This window comes from Lipotes vexillifer, unplaced genomic scaffold (genome assembly GCF_000442215.2).
Source record: "Lipotes vexillifer unplaced genomic scaffold, Lipotes_vexillifer_v1.1 scaffold1312, whole genome shotgun sequence".
Taxonomy (NCBI): Eukaryota; Metazoa; Chordata; class Mammalia; order Artiodactyla; family Lipotidae; genus Lipotes; species Lipotes vexillifer.
Window position 1 is genome coordinate 506,717 of NW_006786207.1, and position 14,151 is coordinate 520,867.

The 14,151-nt window shown below is 46.1% G+C and overlaps 1 protein-coding gene across 2 annotated transcripts in view; it reads right to left on the reverse strand.

The window, feature by feature from the left end:
• Positions 1-10,718, reverse strand: part of OLFML2B (olfactomedin like 2B) — a 41,776-nt gene extending 31,058 nt beyond the window's left edge. Inside the window, exons 1-3 of one of the 2 annotated variants that reach the window (XM_007458418.1) lie at positions 10,104-10,718; positions 7,375-7,638; positions 5,066-5,173 (exon numbers count right to left, since the gene is read on the reverse strand). In XM_007458418.1, coding sequence (XP_007458480.1) covers positions 5,066-5,173; positions 7,375-7,638; positions 10,104-10,277 — 546 coding nt within the window. In that variant the 5' untranslated portion in view covers positions 10,278-10,718. The remainder of the gene's footprint in view (positions 1-5,065; positions 5,174-7,374; positions 7,639-10,103) is intronic. The other variant, XM_007458417.1, reaches the window with a different exon arrangement.
• Positions 10,719-14,151: the final 3,433 nt, after the last annotated feature.

Here is a 14,151-nt window from a genome sequence, read left to right on the forward strand (position 1 = left end):
TGCCCATGCGGTTTCAGGACTCCACCAGGGGAACAGGAAAGAGGTTTTGGGGGTTAAGTTTGTGGCACACAGTGAAAGGGTCCCACTAAGATACATGCTCCAAATTGATAAAAATTAGAAAGTCTGCCAATACCAAGTTTCGGTAAGAATGTGTGAGGAGCGTTCACACCCTGCTGGAGGCAACATGAACTCGTACTACCACGTGGGAGAACAGCCTGGCAATACAGTCGCCCCCTGGTCTCTGCAGGCGATGAATTCCAGGACTCCCCACAGATACCAGAATCCACTCAAGTCCTCTATATAGAATGGTGTAGAATTTCCATAAAACCTGGAGACACCCTCCGGTATACTTTAAATCATTTCTAGGTTACCTATGATACCTAATACAATGGAAATGTTACGTACATAGTTGCTGGCATATAGCAAATTCAAGTTGTGCTTTTTGGTGCTTTCTGGAACTTGGGGGGGAATATTTTCGATCCCCCCAAAATTTCTGTGGTTGAACCAAATTGTAGGCATGCATCTATTTCAAGAGCCTGGGATATACACCCACCCATATACAAAGGCACATGTGTACACAGTCACATCCAAGTAATTATAAACGTTGAATTCCACGTGAATTCAAATTGGTTGAATCCACAGATGAGAAACATGTGGATGTGCAAGGTCAGCTGTATCCCCGAAAGTTGCCGATAAGCATAACTAATAGCCCAGTAGTTCCATTCCTACTTACATATCATAGAGAAATGTATGCATGTATGGGATGTGCATACAGAGGGATGCCCCTGGGGTTACTATGAATTACAAAACTAAAAATAACCCCCATATCCGCCATCAGTGGAACAGATCAATAAATTGTGGTATAATCTCACACTAGAATACTACACAGGAATAAAAATGAATGAACTACAAGCCAAAAAATGACATAGGTGAGTATTAAAAACATTAAGTTGAGTGGAAGAAACCCAACATGCACACACATAGACAGGCACTTCTGTAGAATTCTACATATTTAAAGTTCAAAAACAGACAAAACTGTGTATTTAGGGATGCATCCTTAGGTGATGAAACTGCAAAGAAAAGCAAGAAGATGATTAACATAAAGCCAGGATAGAGGTTCCCTTCAGGGGGGGATGTGAATGGGAGAAGAAGGCATGTGGGGGGCTTTTGGGGTGTTTCTTGAGCTGGGTGCTGGTTACATGGGTATTTGCTTTATGATAATTTGCTAAGCTGTACATTCATTGTTTATGCACTTTTCTATACATGTGTTATTTTTCACAATTTGAAACAGAAGCTCAACCAAAATCACTCCACCAACAAGAGCTTCCAGAGCTGATTTTACCAAGAGATGAGATTCTCAACAGTTCAGATTCCATTTCTCTCTCCTTTCTTCCTCTTTCATCTACAAATGGAGTTTCCATCCTTACATCCTCCTACATAGCTGAGGTGAATGTATACACATGTGCGTGCCTACTTCTTTTGCCAAGTACTGATCTTACTCTGGGCAAAATGTCCCTCCAATTTGACCCTTTTGTCTGGTCTGACCTCCAAAGAGCTCTCTTTGGGATTCAAGAATATTCAAAGTCCAGGAGCAGAGTTTCACTCCCATTCCTCCTGCAGAGCCAGGCTGGAGAAGGAGTGTTTTTTCCATTTACCCAACATTCTGCCTTTTCACTGCATGCAGACTGCAGACAGAGTCAGCCAGCAAGAGCCAGGAGACGAGTGGTTGGACTTGAAGCTGAGAGACATTGCTCTGGTCTGTGGGCCCAGGGCCCAGACCCATCTGTATCTATTGTCACACCAAAGCACCCTGTCATCTTGGGGTGCTTGTTTGGGGAAACTTTCACTGGATGGGACCTTCTCTAACTTAACTTTAATCCTATTTAACAGGATTTATGGGGTATGGCCATGGTTCTGCCTAGAAATTCCCTTGGAAGAGCTATTGCTGTAAGTTCTGGTTAGGAAAAACTGATGCTCCCAGGGCAGCCAGCAATGATTTGAAGAAACTTATGAGATTGATTAGAAAGAGCCCTGAGGAACCAGGAACCAGAAGGCCTGAGCTCCAGCCTATACTTCACTAGCACTGTGACTGAAGGAAAGTCATCTAATTTCCTTCGGTCTCATATCCTGTCCAGCTCACAGGAACTAATAAGCGAAATGTATATGGGATGCTTTAAAACCACAGATGCTATACAAATATAAGGGATGATGATGATTATTACTATAAAGGTCCAGTTTTTGCTACTAATCATTCCACAGTTTTGAAAAAGAGGTAACTCTCATTGATATAACTAAGGTTGGTTTGGGCAAAAACCCAGTGACTGTATGACTGCACAGAAGATACATCCTGCTGGGTAGTGGCACTGCACCAAATTCATCCACACTCCTACCCTTTGCCAGCAGGGAGGGATCAGCTGCTAGACAAGGCTGGAAACATTATAGCCCTTGAACAAAGCTCAGCCCACTGGCCTTCTGAGAGGCTGAGTGCCTGACCTTGGCCTCATGAACATTGTGTTCTATCCCCAGAGCTATCTTTCCCAGGCTGTGTTCTCCAGACAGAATGAAAAACATGTGGCTGCCAAGGTCAGGTAAAGGCAGAAGAGGTGGCTGTCACCCCTGTTCCTGTAGAAAATCAATCTTTTTTTTTTTTTAAAAGGGGCATTGCACATTTGGATGGTTCTAGGGGCTAAGAGAAAGACAGGCACTTTCCAGCTTTGAAGGTCCAATGGGATCTTGGTTTAATTCCTTTTGAACCTATCTGAAAGAATTAGAAGGTGGTTTTAAATAGCAGAAAGAATCCTAAGCCCACGTGAAGTCCATTGGTAGTAGGATGGTGTTGACCATTCCGAATCCCATCATTCCAGCTGTCAACATCTGGAAAGGAGAGACTCGAGATGCCAAGTGGCCTGATTCTCTTAGGGAGCCCCTCCAGGAAGACTGGGGTGATAAGAGTGGACTGCCATGATCCCGTTGGCCACCTTGATCTGCCTACAAGCTTGGGCTCCAATGTCCTGACCCCGCTCATTAGACCTCATAACTGACATGACAGTGGACCTACCAACCCTCTCAGAGCAAATGGCCATGTTCAGAAAACACTTCATCCCAGCACCGGGGGAGCTAAGGCTAAGGGTGGGTTGAGAAGGATCTGGTGTTCACTTTCTGGGAACATTTCTAGGAGTGTAGGGAGTGTGCTGAAATCAATCCTTGAAACCACAGCGTTTCATCAGCCTTGTCCCAGTTCTCTTGGCAGAGCAACAGAGGGACAGTTGCCCGCACTCACTCCTTGGTCATAACCTGAGTGCTTTGTTTTATTTAGCATTTCAAAGTGTTTCCAAAATGATTAGCTCAACTTTTATCTCCTCAGCAATCATACAAAGTAGGTAGGGGACCTTTCCCACTTCACAGATGGAGAAAGTGAGATATGGCTGCTTGGTAGTGGCAAACAAAGAGTAATTCACTCTGTCTTGACTCCTAGTACAGTGAGTTCCCTTTCTGCCACACTAAAGATCCTTACTTTTTTCTCATCCTACCTACTAATCACCCATCAGGGAACCTCAGCTCCTCCAAGAGACACCCACAAAAGCCCACTTTTTCAGGAGGAATATATTAATATGTTTATTAAATTTACCTCTTTTTTTTTTTTTGGCGGTACGCAGGCCTCTCACTGTTGTGGCCTCTCCCCTTTCGGAGCACAGGCTCCGGACGCGCAGGCTCAGAGGCCACAGCTCACGGGCCTAGCCGCTCCACGGCATGTGGGATCTTCCCGGACCGGGGCACGAACCCGTGTCCCCTGCATCGGCAGGCAGACTCTCAACCACTGCGCCACCAGGGAAGCCCTAAATTTACCTCTTATATTAACATTCTAACATAGAGGACAAATGTATGGACACCAAGGGGGAAGGGGAGTGGGTGGGATGAATTGGGAGACGGGGATTGACATATATACACTATTGATACTATGTATAATGTAGGTAACTAATGAGAACCTACTGTATGGCACAGGGAACTCTACTCAATGCTCTGTGGTGACCTAAATGGGAAGGAAATCCAAAAAAGAGGGGATATATGTATACGTATAGCTGATTCACTTTGCTCTACAGTAGGAACTAACACAACATTGTAAAGCAACTATACTCCAATAAAAAATGTTTTAAAAAATTATAAAAATTAAATAGTTTTCTACTTGAAGCAGCAGCTCTTTAAGTCACCATTTCAAGTATCCATTCCAGAACTGGATGCCAGTCAAAGAAACAGCCATAAGCTTCTTACCAATCAGGCTGAATGATGATCATTCTTTTTCTGATAGCTAAATGACTTCTTATTTATATGTTAAAGCATTACAGCAACAAAACAATGTCAACATGATTGTTTATAATGACTTTTATCTCCCATCATCATATCACACACCAGCTGAAAACCATAGCTCCAGCTATGCATCTCTCTAGAACTCAGTCATACAAATGAGGTATCTCTGTCTATGAAAATTAAATTACTAGTCTATTCTTCCTGTGGGTGATCAGCCTGAATGTTTTGCAATAAAGAATATTATTTATTAGTAATCATTTTTATGTCTTCTTTCTCTAAAATGGATTTGAGATGGATTACTCCCCCCAACACACACACACACACACAGAGGCATGCACCAGAACAGTTTTTAAAAAGAGAAATTAACAAACATATACCCAGAAGAGACATGACTCCATCTTAAAACTGGAAGTAAGATGCTTATTGCACTTTTACATTTTATTTAACTCTGAGTTCCCTGGAAGTCAAGGGGAAAACAGATATACATTGGTTATATGGTTCTTATATATGAAAAATGAAGGTATTTACATTTATATTTCACTATTTCTCTTTGTCACCAACAATTTGGCATGATTTTGCATGAGTGTTTTATGTCTTGTGTATATTTTTTTCTTTCCAAAGAATAATGGGTTAAACACAGCCAGTACATGCTTTCTGAAGAAAACACAGTACATGCTTTCTGAAGAAAAGTGTATGGTAAGTTTGATGCACTTTGGGGCCTGATCAAGAGAAAGATATGGAAACCCAGACTCTTCCTTACCTCCTCTAGTTTGTCCACTCTCCCCACAAGTTTGGTGGTAACAGAATGCAGTTTCAGGAGATCCAGGCCATAGAAAGCGCCTTCCAGCATGTCTATGATGGTGGAGAGCTATGAAACAAGGACAGGCGTTAGTCCAAGGCTGGGGCAGACAGGTCCAGAGGGAGACATTTCCTTTTAGATCTCCATGTTGGAGGCTGGACAGGGAAGCCACTAGCCAGAAGTTGAGAGGTGGCCGTCAGAAACCAGCACTTGTGTGGGTGGGCACATAAGCAGACCCAATGGCGTAGGTGTATTCTGTCTATTGGAATACGCGGGTAAGAAAATGCGAGAATCCTACAAGAACAAGTCAACTGAGGTCTGGACAGCTTCGCCAAACTGTTTATACTTCTTTTACTAAGTCCATCAGTTGCATGCATGTCTGTGTTTCATACTAGACTGTGAGCTCCTTGGAAGTGGTGCTATGTCATCTTCATCTTTGATTACCCATGATACCTAGTACAGTACTTGGCCCACAACAAGTGATCTGAAACACTCAAATGCACTGTCTGCTGAAGTCCCTGGAAGACACGAACAAGCTTTTCCTTAGCACTAAAAGCAAAACTGCCCCTGGGGTAAAAGAGACGCAGTGGCCCATCTTTGAGGCGGCAAGTTGTCATAGGGTACCCAGTTCTCTCAGTTTTTTCAACACTGTCCTTCCTGCCAGTACAGAGCCACTGGGAGGAAGGTGGCTGAGGCGCTGGTGACATCTAGGGCATGCAAAGTGCAGGTTAAAGAAGCAGATGAGAGATGCTTAAACTGAGCCTCCCTGCCAAGGACCATCCCTGAAGAGTTTGTTGGACACTATTGTGCAATCTCTGCTCCTCCAATAACAGCTTTTCTATTAGATGAAGAATTCAATGTATGAAATGCTCATGTTTAGAAGATCTCCTTCCTCCCCCTCAGAGGAAGATAGCTGAATCCTGGGTAAAGGCCAAGGGAGGGTAGCTGGTTAATATGTACTGTGATGATTTTCTGATTCCTAAAATTTTGCGTACTGTTGTTTCAGAATCCCCCAAGAATCCAATCCTATAACTGGGTAACTGTGCCTTTGGTTCAGAGATTGTTTCATGGCAGAGCTGTAGTTCTGAGTGATGTGGCTGAATCCTGGGACACTCATTTTATGGGTAAACCCTACTCTGCTTAAAGGAATATCAATGATGACCAGTTACCGAGTGTGTACCAGCTGCCGGCACAGCAGTAGCACTTTACATGGTCATTCACTAATGGAACTAGTGTCTATTGAGCCTCAACTATATGTCAGGTATTGTGCCAAGTACTCAATAGCTGTCATCTCATCAATTCTCAAAACAACCCCGAAAGGTAGATGTTATTCTTCCTACTGTTTTTTTTTTTTTTTTTGCGGTACGCGGGCCTCTCACTGTTGTGGCCTCTCCCGTTGCGGAGCACAGGCTCCGGACGCGCAGGCTCAGCGGCCATGGCTCACGGGCCCAGCCGCTCCGCGGCATGTGGGGTCTTCCCGGACTGGGGCACGAACCCATGTCCCCTGCATCGGCAGGCGGACTGTCAACCACTGTGCCACCAGGGAAGCCCTCTTCCTACTTTTTAACTCAAGGAGACTGAGGTCAGATCAGGTGAGTAATTTGAGTAGCATCACGCACCAAGCAGTAGCAGGGCACTGATTTGAACCCAAGTCTGACTCTAAACCAAGCTCGTCCCACGACCCCACGCTGCAGATGAAGAGGGGAGGACAGGATCAGATGAAGCCCTCAGCTGACCCACTGGGCTGCCCCAGGTAGGGCCTGAGCTTCCCCACCCTGTGGACCAGAATTACAGGACTGAAGTTTGATGACTGGACCTAGAGCAGGCCCCAGGCCTCTTCTTCTCTGGGTCACCCAGCCCTTGCACTGAGGACTAAAAGCTCACTTCTCTGTGTGTGTGTGTGTCTTTGGGGTGCCTCCTGTGCCGACAGCAAATCGTGGCAGTAACTCTCCTGGAGAAGAAAGCTGAGTTCTTTTGGCCGGCTGGGTCTGGCAGCTGCTCCCAGGCCCAGCCTCCTTGGCTCCGTTAGAGAGGCGGGCACACTTTGCTCTAGGCATCTCCCTCAGACGTTAGAGTTGCAAATGACCAGTTTGTCAGATCATCAGCTTTGGGTCCACACGCAACGCTCTCAGGCCAGGGCCTGACCTCCTTTAAAGGCTAAAACAGGGCCCACTTACTCAAAGGCCTACAATCCCCAGCAACAGCCTTGCCAGACTCATGGGTCCCTAAGGCACCCTCTCACCAAGGCATCAACCCACACCAGGTCCTACCTTCAAGTCCCGGCTGTCTGCCTCCCGAAGCTTCTGGAGCCTGAAGTCTCCCTCACAGGGATTGAGGGCGGATGGCGGTGCAACACAGGCACACTTGCAGGATGAGCCTGAGGTGATGGTTTCTACAGTGTAGAAGTCTTCCTTCCTGGAGGTCCCCTCGTTGACCCTCTGGCAGGCGTCTCGGCCCAGGGGTCGCACTACACACTTGCACTGACAGTCCGAGCCCTCAGACACGGCCTTAACTTTGTCATAGTCTCCGAGCAACTAGACAAAGAGAGAGAGAACAGGTTGGGGGTGTGCAAACACAGGCATCACTTAGGGTCCTGAAGAAGGCTCTCCGTTCACTTTGTCAGATGTCCTACTAGCCAGAGACCTCAGACAGCTCTGAGGTGCAGTTGAAAAGGTCATCGCAACACAGTTTGCTGACTCTAGTATTTCCTGGGAGGCACTCAGAGTTCAGCTCTCTTTGTTTATCTTGGAAAGCTGTGCATTTCTCAGGGGGCCTTAGCCTTTCATCGTTTAAAGGAAAAAAACAAATGAGCCCTATCATCCTTCCGGTAGTCCTTGCCTTAGCTAGAATCCAGATTTAGATTTAAAAAGGAAAGGAGAAGGGACTGATGGAGGGATTGGAAAACTGACATTCCAATTTCAAGACTAATGGCCTCTGTCCTCCTTCATTCATTCACCATTTATTGATTGGCACCTTGGGACTGAGCTAGGTGCCGTGAGAGGTAAAGCAATGGGCCAGACAGAGAGACTGCTCCCAAGGAGCTTACAGTGCAGGAGATATATAAATAACAGTCACGCCAATTAGGCAGTGTTAAGGCCCGCTGAAGTGGGAGTGCAACGGGAACTCAAACAGAGGGCCACAGAGAGTGTCTCTAGCCGGGCACCAGGGAAGACTTCTTGGAGGAAATGGTATCTGATCTGGTCTCAAAGGATGGGTTAGATTTGGAGAAAAGAAACTAGGAGGACAGAGACAGATCCAAACATCAGTAAGGTTTACTCAGCCCAAGTGTTCATTTGGATCCTAGAATAGCTTCTGCACCCAAACCCCAAGACAAAGCCAGGAAAGCAAACTGGCAGTACTTGCGGCTTCTACAGTGCTAAACATTTCCGTCTGAGTGCTTGCCCCTGCCGGCCTCCCCAGGCAGGAAAACACATAACAGCAGGCTTTCTGGAACCACAATCCTATGCACTTGCTGGGGAAAAGGCTCCTCCCCAGCTCCTCTCCAAGACATCCTACATCCTTGAAGTTAGGGCTCCCTTTGTGTTCCCTTCATTTGACTAATGACCCTGTCAGGCAAGCTTTGAGCTTGTTGGAGTGGATATGCTCCTGGGATGCTGTCGGAGGGGGGATGAAGTCTCGTTATGTTTTTTTTTTACAAAGGTTGGGTTTCTGCTAAGACTAATATTTGTTTTAGGACGGTTGTCAAATGCAGAATGGATCAGTGGAAGAAGAAGCTGTAGTTCAGGGTGACTTAATTGGCCAGTCTTTATGTGCTGATAGTAAATCATAGCTGTCTGCTCTCTGAGACTCTGCCTAGATTCCTACATATCCCTGCTCTGAGAGCCTGGGTGGATTCCTTCCTTTCAGGAGGCTCCGGTTTCAGGTAGGCTTTTGTTGATGGTCCTCCAGAGCCCCAATGTGAAGGATTTATATGTATTTTCAATTTGGGGGTCAGTGTGAGGTTATGCGTGAGTATAGGGCATGTATTAGCACAATTATTAAAGGAAGGGTGAGGAGACTAGTGCTTGATAAATGCCAAGTGTTTCTACAGAAAGGAGCCAAGGACCCCAGTCCCAGGGCTTAGTGGAGGTACGGGCAGCACTACAGGAACCCTTTCTCAGCCATCCCTCATCCTTAGGATTATGACGACACCCACCAAACAATCATCATGCAGGCTCTGGAAAGCATGAAATAAACACTCTAGAGAGAACTGTCTTTTACAGTCATGAGATCTGGGTTGCGACAACCGTGAGATTGTCAGAAGACCTGGCTCTACCCATCTCTGGGGCCCTTTACTGTTCTAAGCCTTATGGTCCTTAACTATGGAATGGGAATAAGGATTGTGTGGGGATTGAGTCAAATAAAACAAGTGAAAGTACTTCAGAAAAGGATATGTTACAGATCCTGTCCCTATCAGCTGTCACTCCCTCCCCTTCCCACTAGCATCTGCCAGACCTGAGTGGATCTGCATTTCCATTTTACCTCCTCAATATGGGGTGGGACTTATCATCAGTCCCTCTGTTTGGGGGTCATCTCACATTCATCACACTTGTTGCTGTTCTGTTTTCTCCCTGGGTGTCTCACTCCGAGCAATGAAATATCTCCCCATGGGTTACGCCATCTGCCTCCTGTCCAGCATGCCCGCCTGTTTTCACATTCCAATTCTGACAACCAGCCACACAGACAAGAGATGGCCATACTTTCTACACCCCTTCAACCAAAAGGTTTTGATTTTCTTTTTTTCTTCTCAGGGAGTTGTGTGGTGTCTTCCCTTCCTTCTCCTCTCCTTTCTCCTGATTCTGTAATCTTGAAAGACCCTATGATTTTGAGAGGAAGACCCATGTTCCTTTGCTTAAGAAAATATTCTGATAAATGAAAAGTGCCCTCCCCTTTGGTAATGGAGGGAGAAAGGCTGCTTCCGAACGCTTCAGCAAGGACCATCTTAAGGCTCTTGCCACCACCCAGGGCAAGAGGGGGGAGCATGGGACTCGCAGCCTACCTGAGATAAAACGTTCTCCTGGTTGTCCGCTTCGTTTTGCAGAGTCTCGTCCTCCGTGGACGCCACCGTCTGCACATCTGGGGGCTCGGTCGCCCCAGTCGGGGGAGTGCTGTACCCCCAGCCCAGAGCCATAACCAGAGCGAAGCAGAGAGCTAGCAGCAAAGACTTGGCCATGAGGGACGCGACAAGAGGGAGCTCGGCCCCTTCGGAGAATGGCTGGGGTCCGGTGGGGTGGAGCGGGGGTGTCTCGGCAAGGACTAAGGCGAGAGGGTGTCTGGCTGGAGACCAAGAGTGGCTGCTCACAGCGCCTTCCAAAGCTGGGTGCGGCTGAGCGGGGCGGGAAGATGCTCCCTAGAGACCCTGGTCATCTCCTTCCCAACGCGATCAGCCCCGACCGTGCGGCCCCGGTAGAGAGTGGGGCGCAGGGTAGGAGGAGGTGACGGGGAAGGTGGAGGTGGTAAAGCTCGCCGAGCGCGCCGTCCTCTGGAGAGGGCTCAGGTGGAAGGAAGGGGTCCTGGCGGAGGCGGGCGGGGCGGGGCGCGCGGGGGCGGGCGGCTGGGAGCCTGGGGGCGCAAGGGGATCCGGTGGGGGTGCGGGGCGGGCAGCTGCGAGGGCTGCTGGGCGACTGCGCCGCGGAGCGCTGGCGCGGAGGGAGGGCGGAGCCTCTATTGTGCCGGGCAGCGGGGATGCAGCAAGTTACGGCGCGGAGGAAAAGGACCGGGTAGCGCCCGGGGCTCCGGCGGAGGGGTTCCTGGCCGACCCCACCCCCCACTCGACCTCAGCTGCTGCGCACGCCCTCCGGGGGGCGGGGGTGACGTCGCCCCTTTCCTTCATCTGACCGCAAATGATAACGGGAGAGAAATCACCCCGAGCGGGATCCCTGGAATTTGGAGATCTCTTGTGCCCATTCTCGCGGAGAGGAGAGAGTTTCCTCTGGGGTGGGAGGTAGGCACCGAGAACTCTCTCCAAGCGCGAGAAAGTATGGATGGATCCTCAGCATCCTCCTTTTATTGCATCTGGAGAGAAGGAACATTTACTGTTGGACGTTTCTTTCCCCTGACTTGATTTTTGGCAAGATATTTGGCAGCTTTGAACTTAGCGCCATCGGTAGTTTGCTTGCCTGCGGCAGCTTTAGAACCTGGTAATACCTCCAACCAGAGGATAGCTTTTTTTTTTTTTAAACATCTTTATTGGTGTATAATTGCTTTACAATGGTGTGTTAGTTTCTGCTTTGTAACAAGTAAATCAGCTGTACATAGACATATATCCCCATATCTCTTCCTTCTTGTGTTTCCCTCCCACGCTCCCTATCCCACCCCTCTAGGTGGACACAAAGCACCGAGCTGATCTCCCTGTGCTATGCAGCTGCTTCCCACTAGCTATGTATTTTACATTTGGTAGTGTATATATGTCCATGCCACTCTCTCACTTCGTTCCAGCTTACCCTTCTCCCTCCCCGTGTCCTCAAGCCCATTCTCTACGTCTGTGTCTTTTATTTTTTAACATCTTTATTGGAGTATAATTGCTTTACAATGATGTGTTAGTTTAGTTTCTGCTTTATAACAAAGTGAATCAGCTATACATATACATACATCCCCATATCTCCTCTCTCTTGCGTCTCCCTCCCACCCTCCCTATCCCACCCCTCTAGGTGGTCACAAAGCTCCAAGCTGATCTCCCTGTGCTATGCAGCTGCTTCCCACTAGCTATCTATTTTACATTTGGTAGTGTATATATGTCAGTGCCACTCTCTCACTTCGTCCTAGCTTACCCTTCCTCCTCCCCGTGTCCTCAAGTCCATTCTCTACATCTGCGTCTTTATTCCTGTCCTGTTCCTAGGTTCTTCAGAACCTTTTTCTTTTTTTTTTTAAAGATTCCATATATATGTGTTAGCATACAGCATTTGTTTTTTACTTTCTGACTTACTTCACTCTGTATGACAGACTCTAGGTCCACCCACCTCACTACAAATAACTCAATTTCGTTTCTTTTTATGGCTGAGTAACATTCCATTGTATGTATGTGCCACATCTTCTTTATCCATTCATCTGTCAATGGACAGTTAGGTTGCTTCCATGTCCTGGCTATTGTAAATAGAGCTGCAATGAACATTGTGGTACATGACTCTTTTTTTTTTTTTTTTTTTCCCATTTGCGGAGCACAGGCTCCGGACGCGCAGGCCCAGCGGCCACGGCTCACGGGCCCAGCCGCTCCGCGGCACGTGGGATCCTCCCGAAACGGGGCACGAACCCGCGTCTCCCGCATCGGCAGGCGGACCCTCAAGCACTGCGCCACCAGGGAAGCCCACATGACTCTTTTTGAATTGTGGTTTTCTCAGGATATATGCCCAGTAGTGGGATTGCTGGGTCATTTGGTAGTTCTAATTTTAGTTTTTAAAGGAACCTCCATACTGTTCTCCATAGTGGCTGTATCAATTTACATTCCCACCAACAGTGCAAGAGGGTTCCCTTTTCTTCACACCCTCTCCAGCATTTATTGTTTATAGATTTTTTGATGATGGCCATTCTGACTGGTGTGAGGTGATACCTCATTGTAGTTTTGATTTGCATTTCTCTAATGATTAGTGATGTTGAGCATCCTTTCATGTGTTTGTTGGCAATCTGTATATCTTCTTTGGAGAAATGTCTATTTAGGTCTTCTGCCCATTTTTGCATTGGGTTGTTTGTTTTTTTGATATTGAGCTGCATAAGCTGCTTGTAAATTTTGAAGATTAATCCTTTGTCAGTTGCTTCATTTGCAAACATTTCCTCCCATTCTGAGGGTTGTGTTTTGGTCTTGTTTATGGTTTCCTCTGCTGTGCAAAAGCTTTTAAGTTTCATTAGGTCCCACTTGTTTATTTTTGTTTTTATTTCCATTTTCCTAGGAGGTGGGTCAAAAAGGATCTTGCTGTGATTTACGTCATAGAGTGTTCTGCCTATGTTTTCCTCTAAGAGTTTGATAATGTCTGGCCTTACATTTAGGTCTTTAATCCATTTTGAGCTTATTTTTGTGTATGGTGTTAGGGAGTGTTCTAATTTCATTCTTTCACATGTAACTGTCCAGTTTTCCCAGTACCACTTATTGAAGAGTCTGTCTTTTCTCCATTGTATATTCTTGCCTCCTTTATAAAAAATAAGGTGAGCATATGTGCGTGGGTTTATCTCTGCGCTTTCTATTCTGTTCCATTGATCTATATTTCTGTTTTTGTGCCAGTACCATACTGTCTTGATTAGTGTAGCTTTGTAGTATAGTCTGAAGTCCAGGAGCCTGATTCCTCCAGCTCTGTTTTTCTTTCTCAAGGTTGCTTTGGTTACACAGGGTCTTTTGTGTTTCCATACAAATTGTGAAATTTTTTGTTCAAGTTCTGTGAAAAATGCCATTGGTAGTTTGATAGGGATTGCATTGAATCTGTAGATTGCTTTGGGTAGCAGAGTCATTTTCACAATGTTGATTCTTCCAATCCAAGAACATGGTACATCTCTCCGTCTGTTTGTGTCATCTTTAGTTTCTTTCATCAGTGTCTTATAGTTTTCTGCATACAGGTCTTTTAATGCCTTATGTAGGTTTATTCCTAGGTATTTTTTCTTTTTGTTGCAGTGGTAAAGGGGAGTGTTTCCTTAATTTCTCTTTCATATTTTTCATCATTAGTGTATAGGAATGAAAGAGATTTCTGTGCATTAATTTTTTATCCTGCTACTTTACCAAATTCATTGATTAGCTCTAGTAGTTTTCTGGTAACATCTTTAGGATTCTCTATGTATAGTATCATGTCATCTGCAAACAGTGACAACTTTACGTCTTCATTTCTGATTTGGATTCCTTTTATTGCTTTTTCTTCCCTGATTGCTGTGGCTAAAACTTCCAAAACTATGTTGAATAATAGTGGTGAGAGTGAGCAACCTTATCTTATTCCCGATCTTTTCACCATTGAGAACGATGTTGGCTGTGGTTTTGTCATATATGGCCTTTATTATGTTGAGGTAAGTTCCCTCTAAGCCTACTTTTTGGATGGTTTTTTATCATAAATGGGTGTTGAATTTTTTCAAAA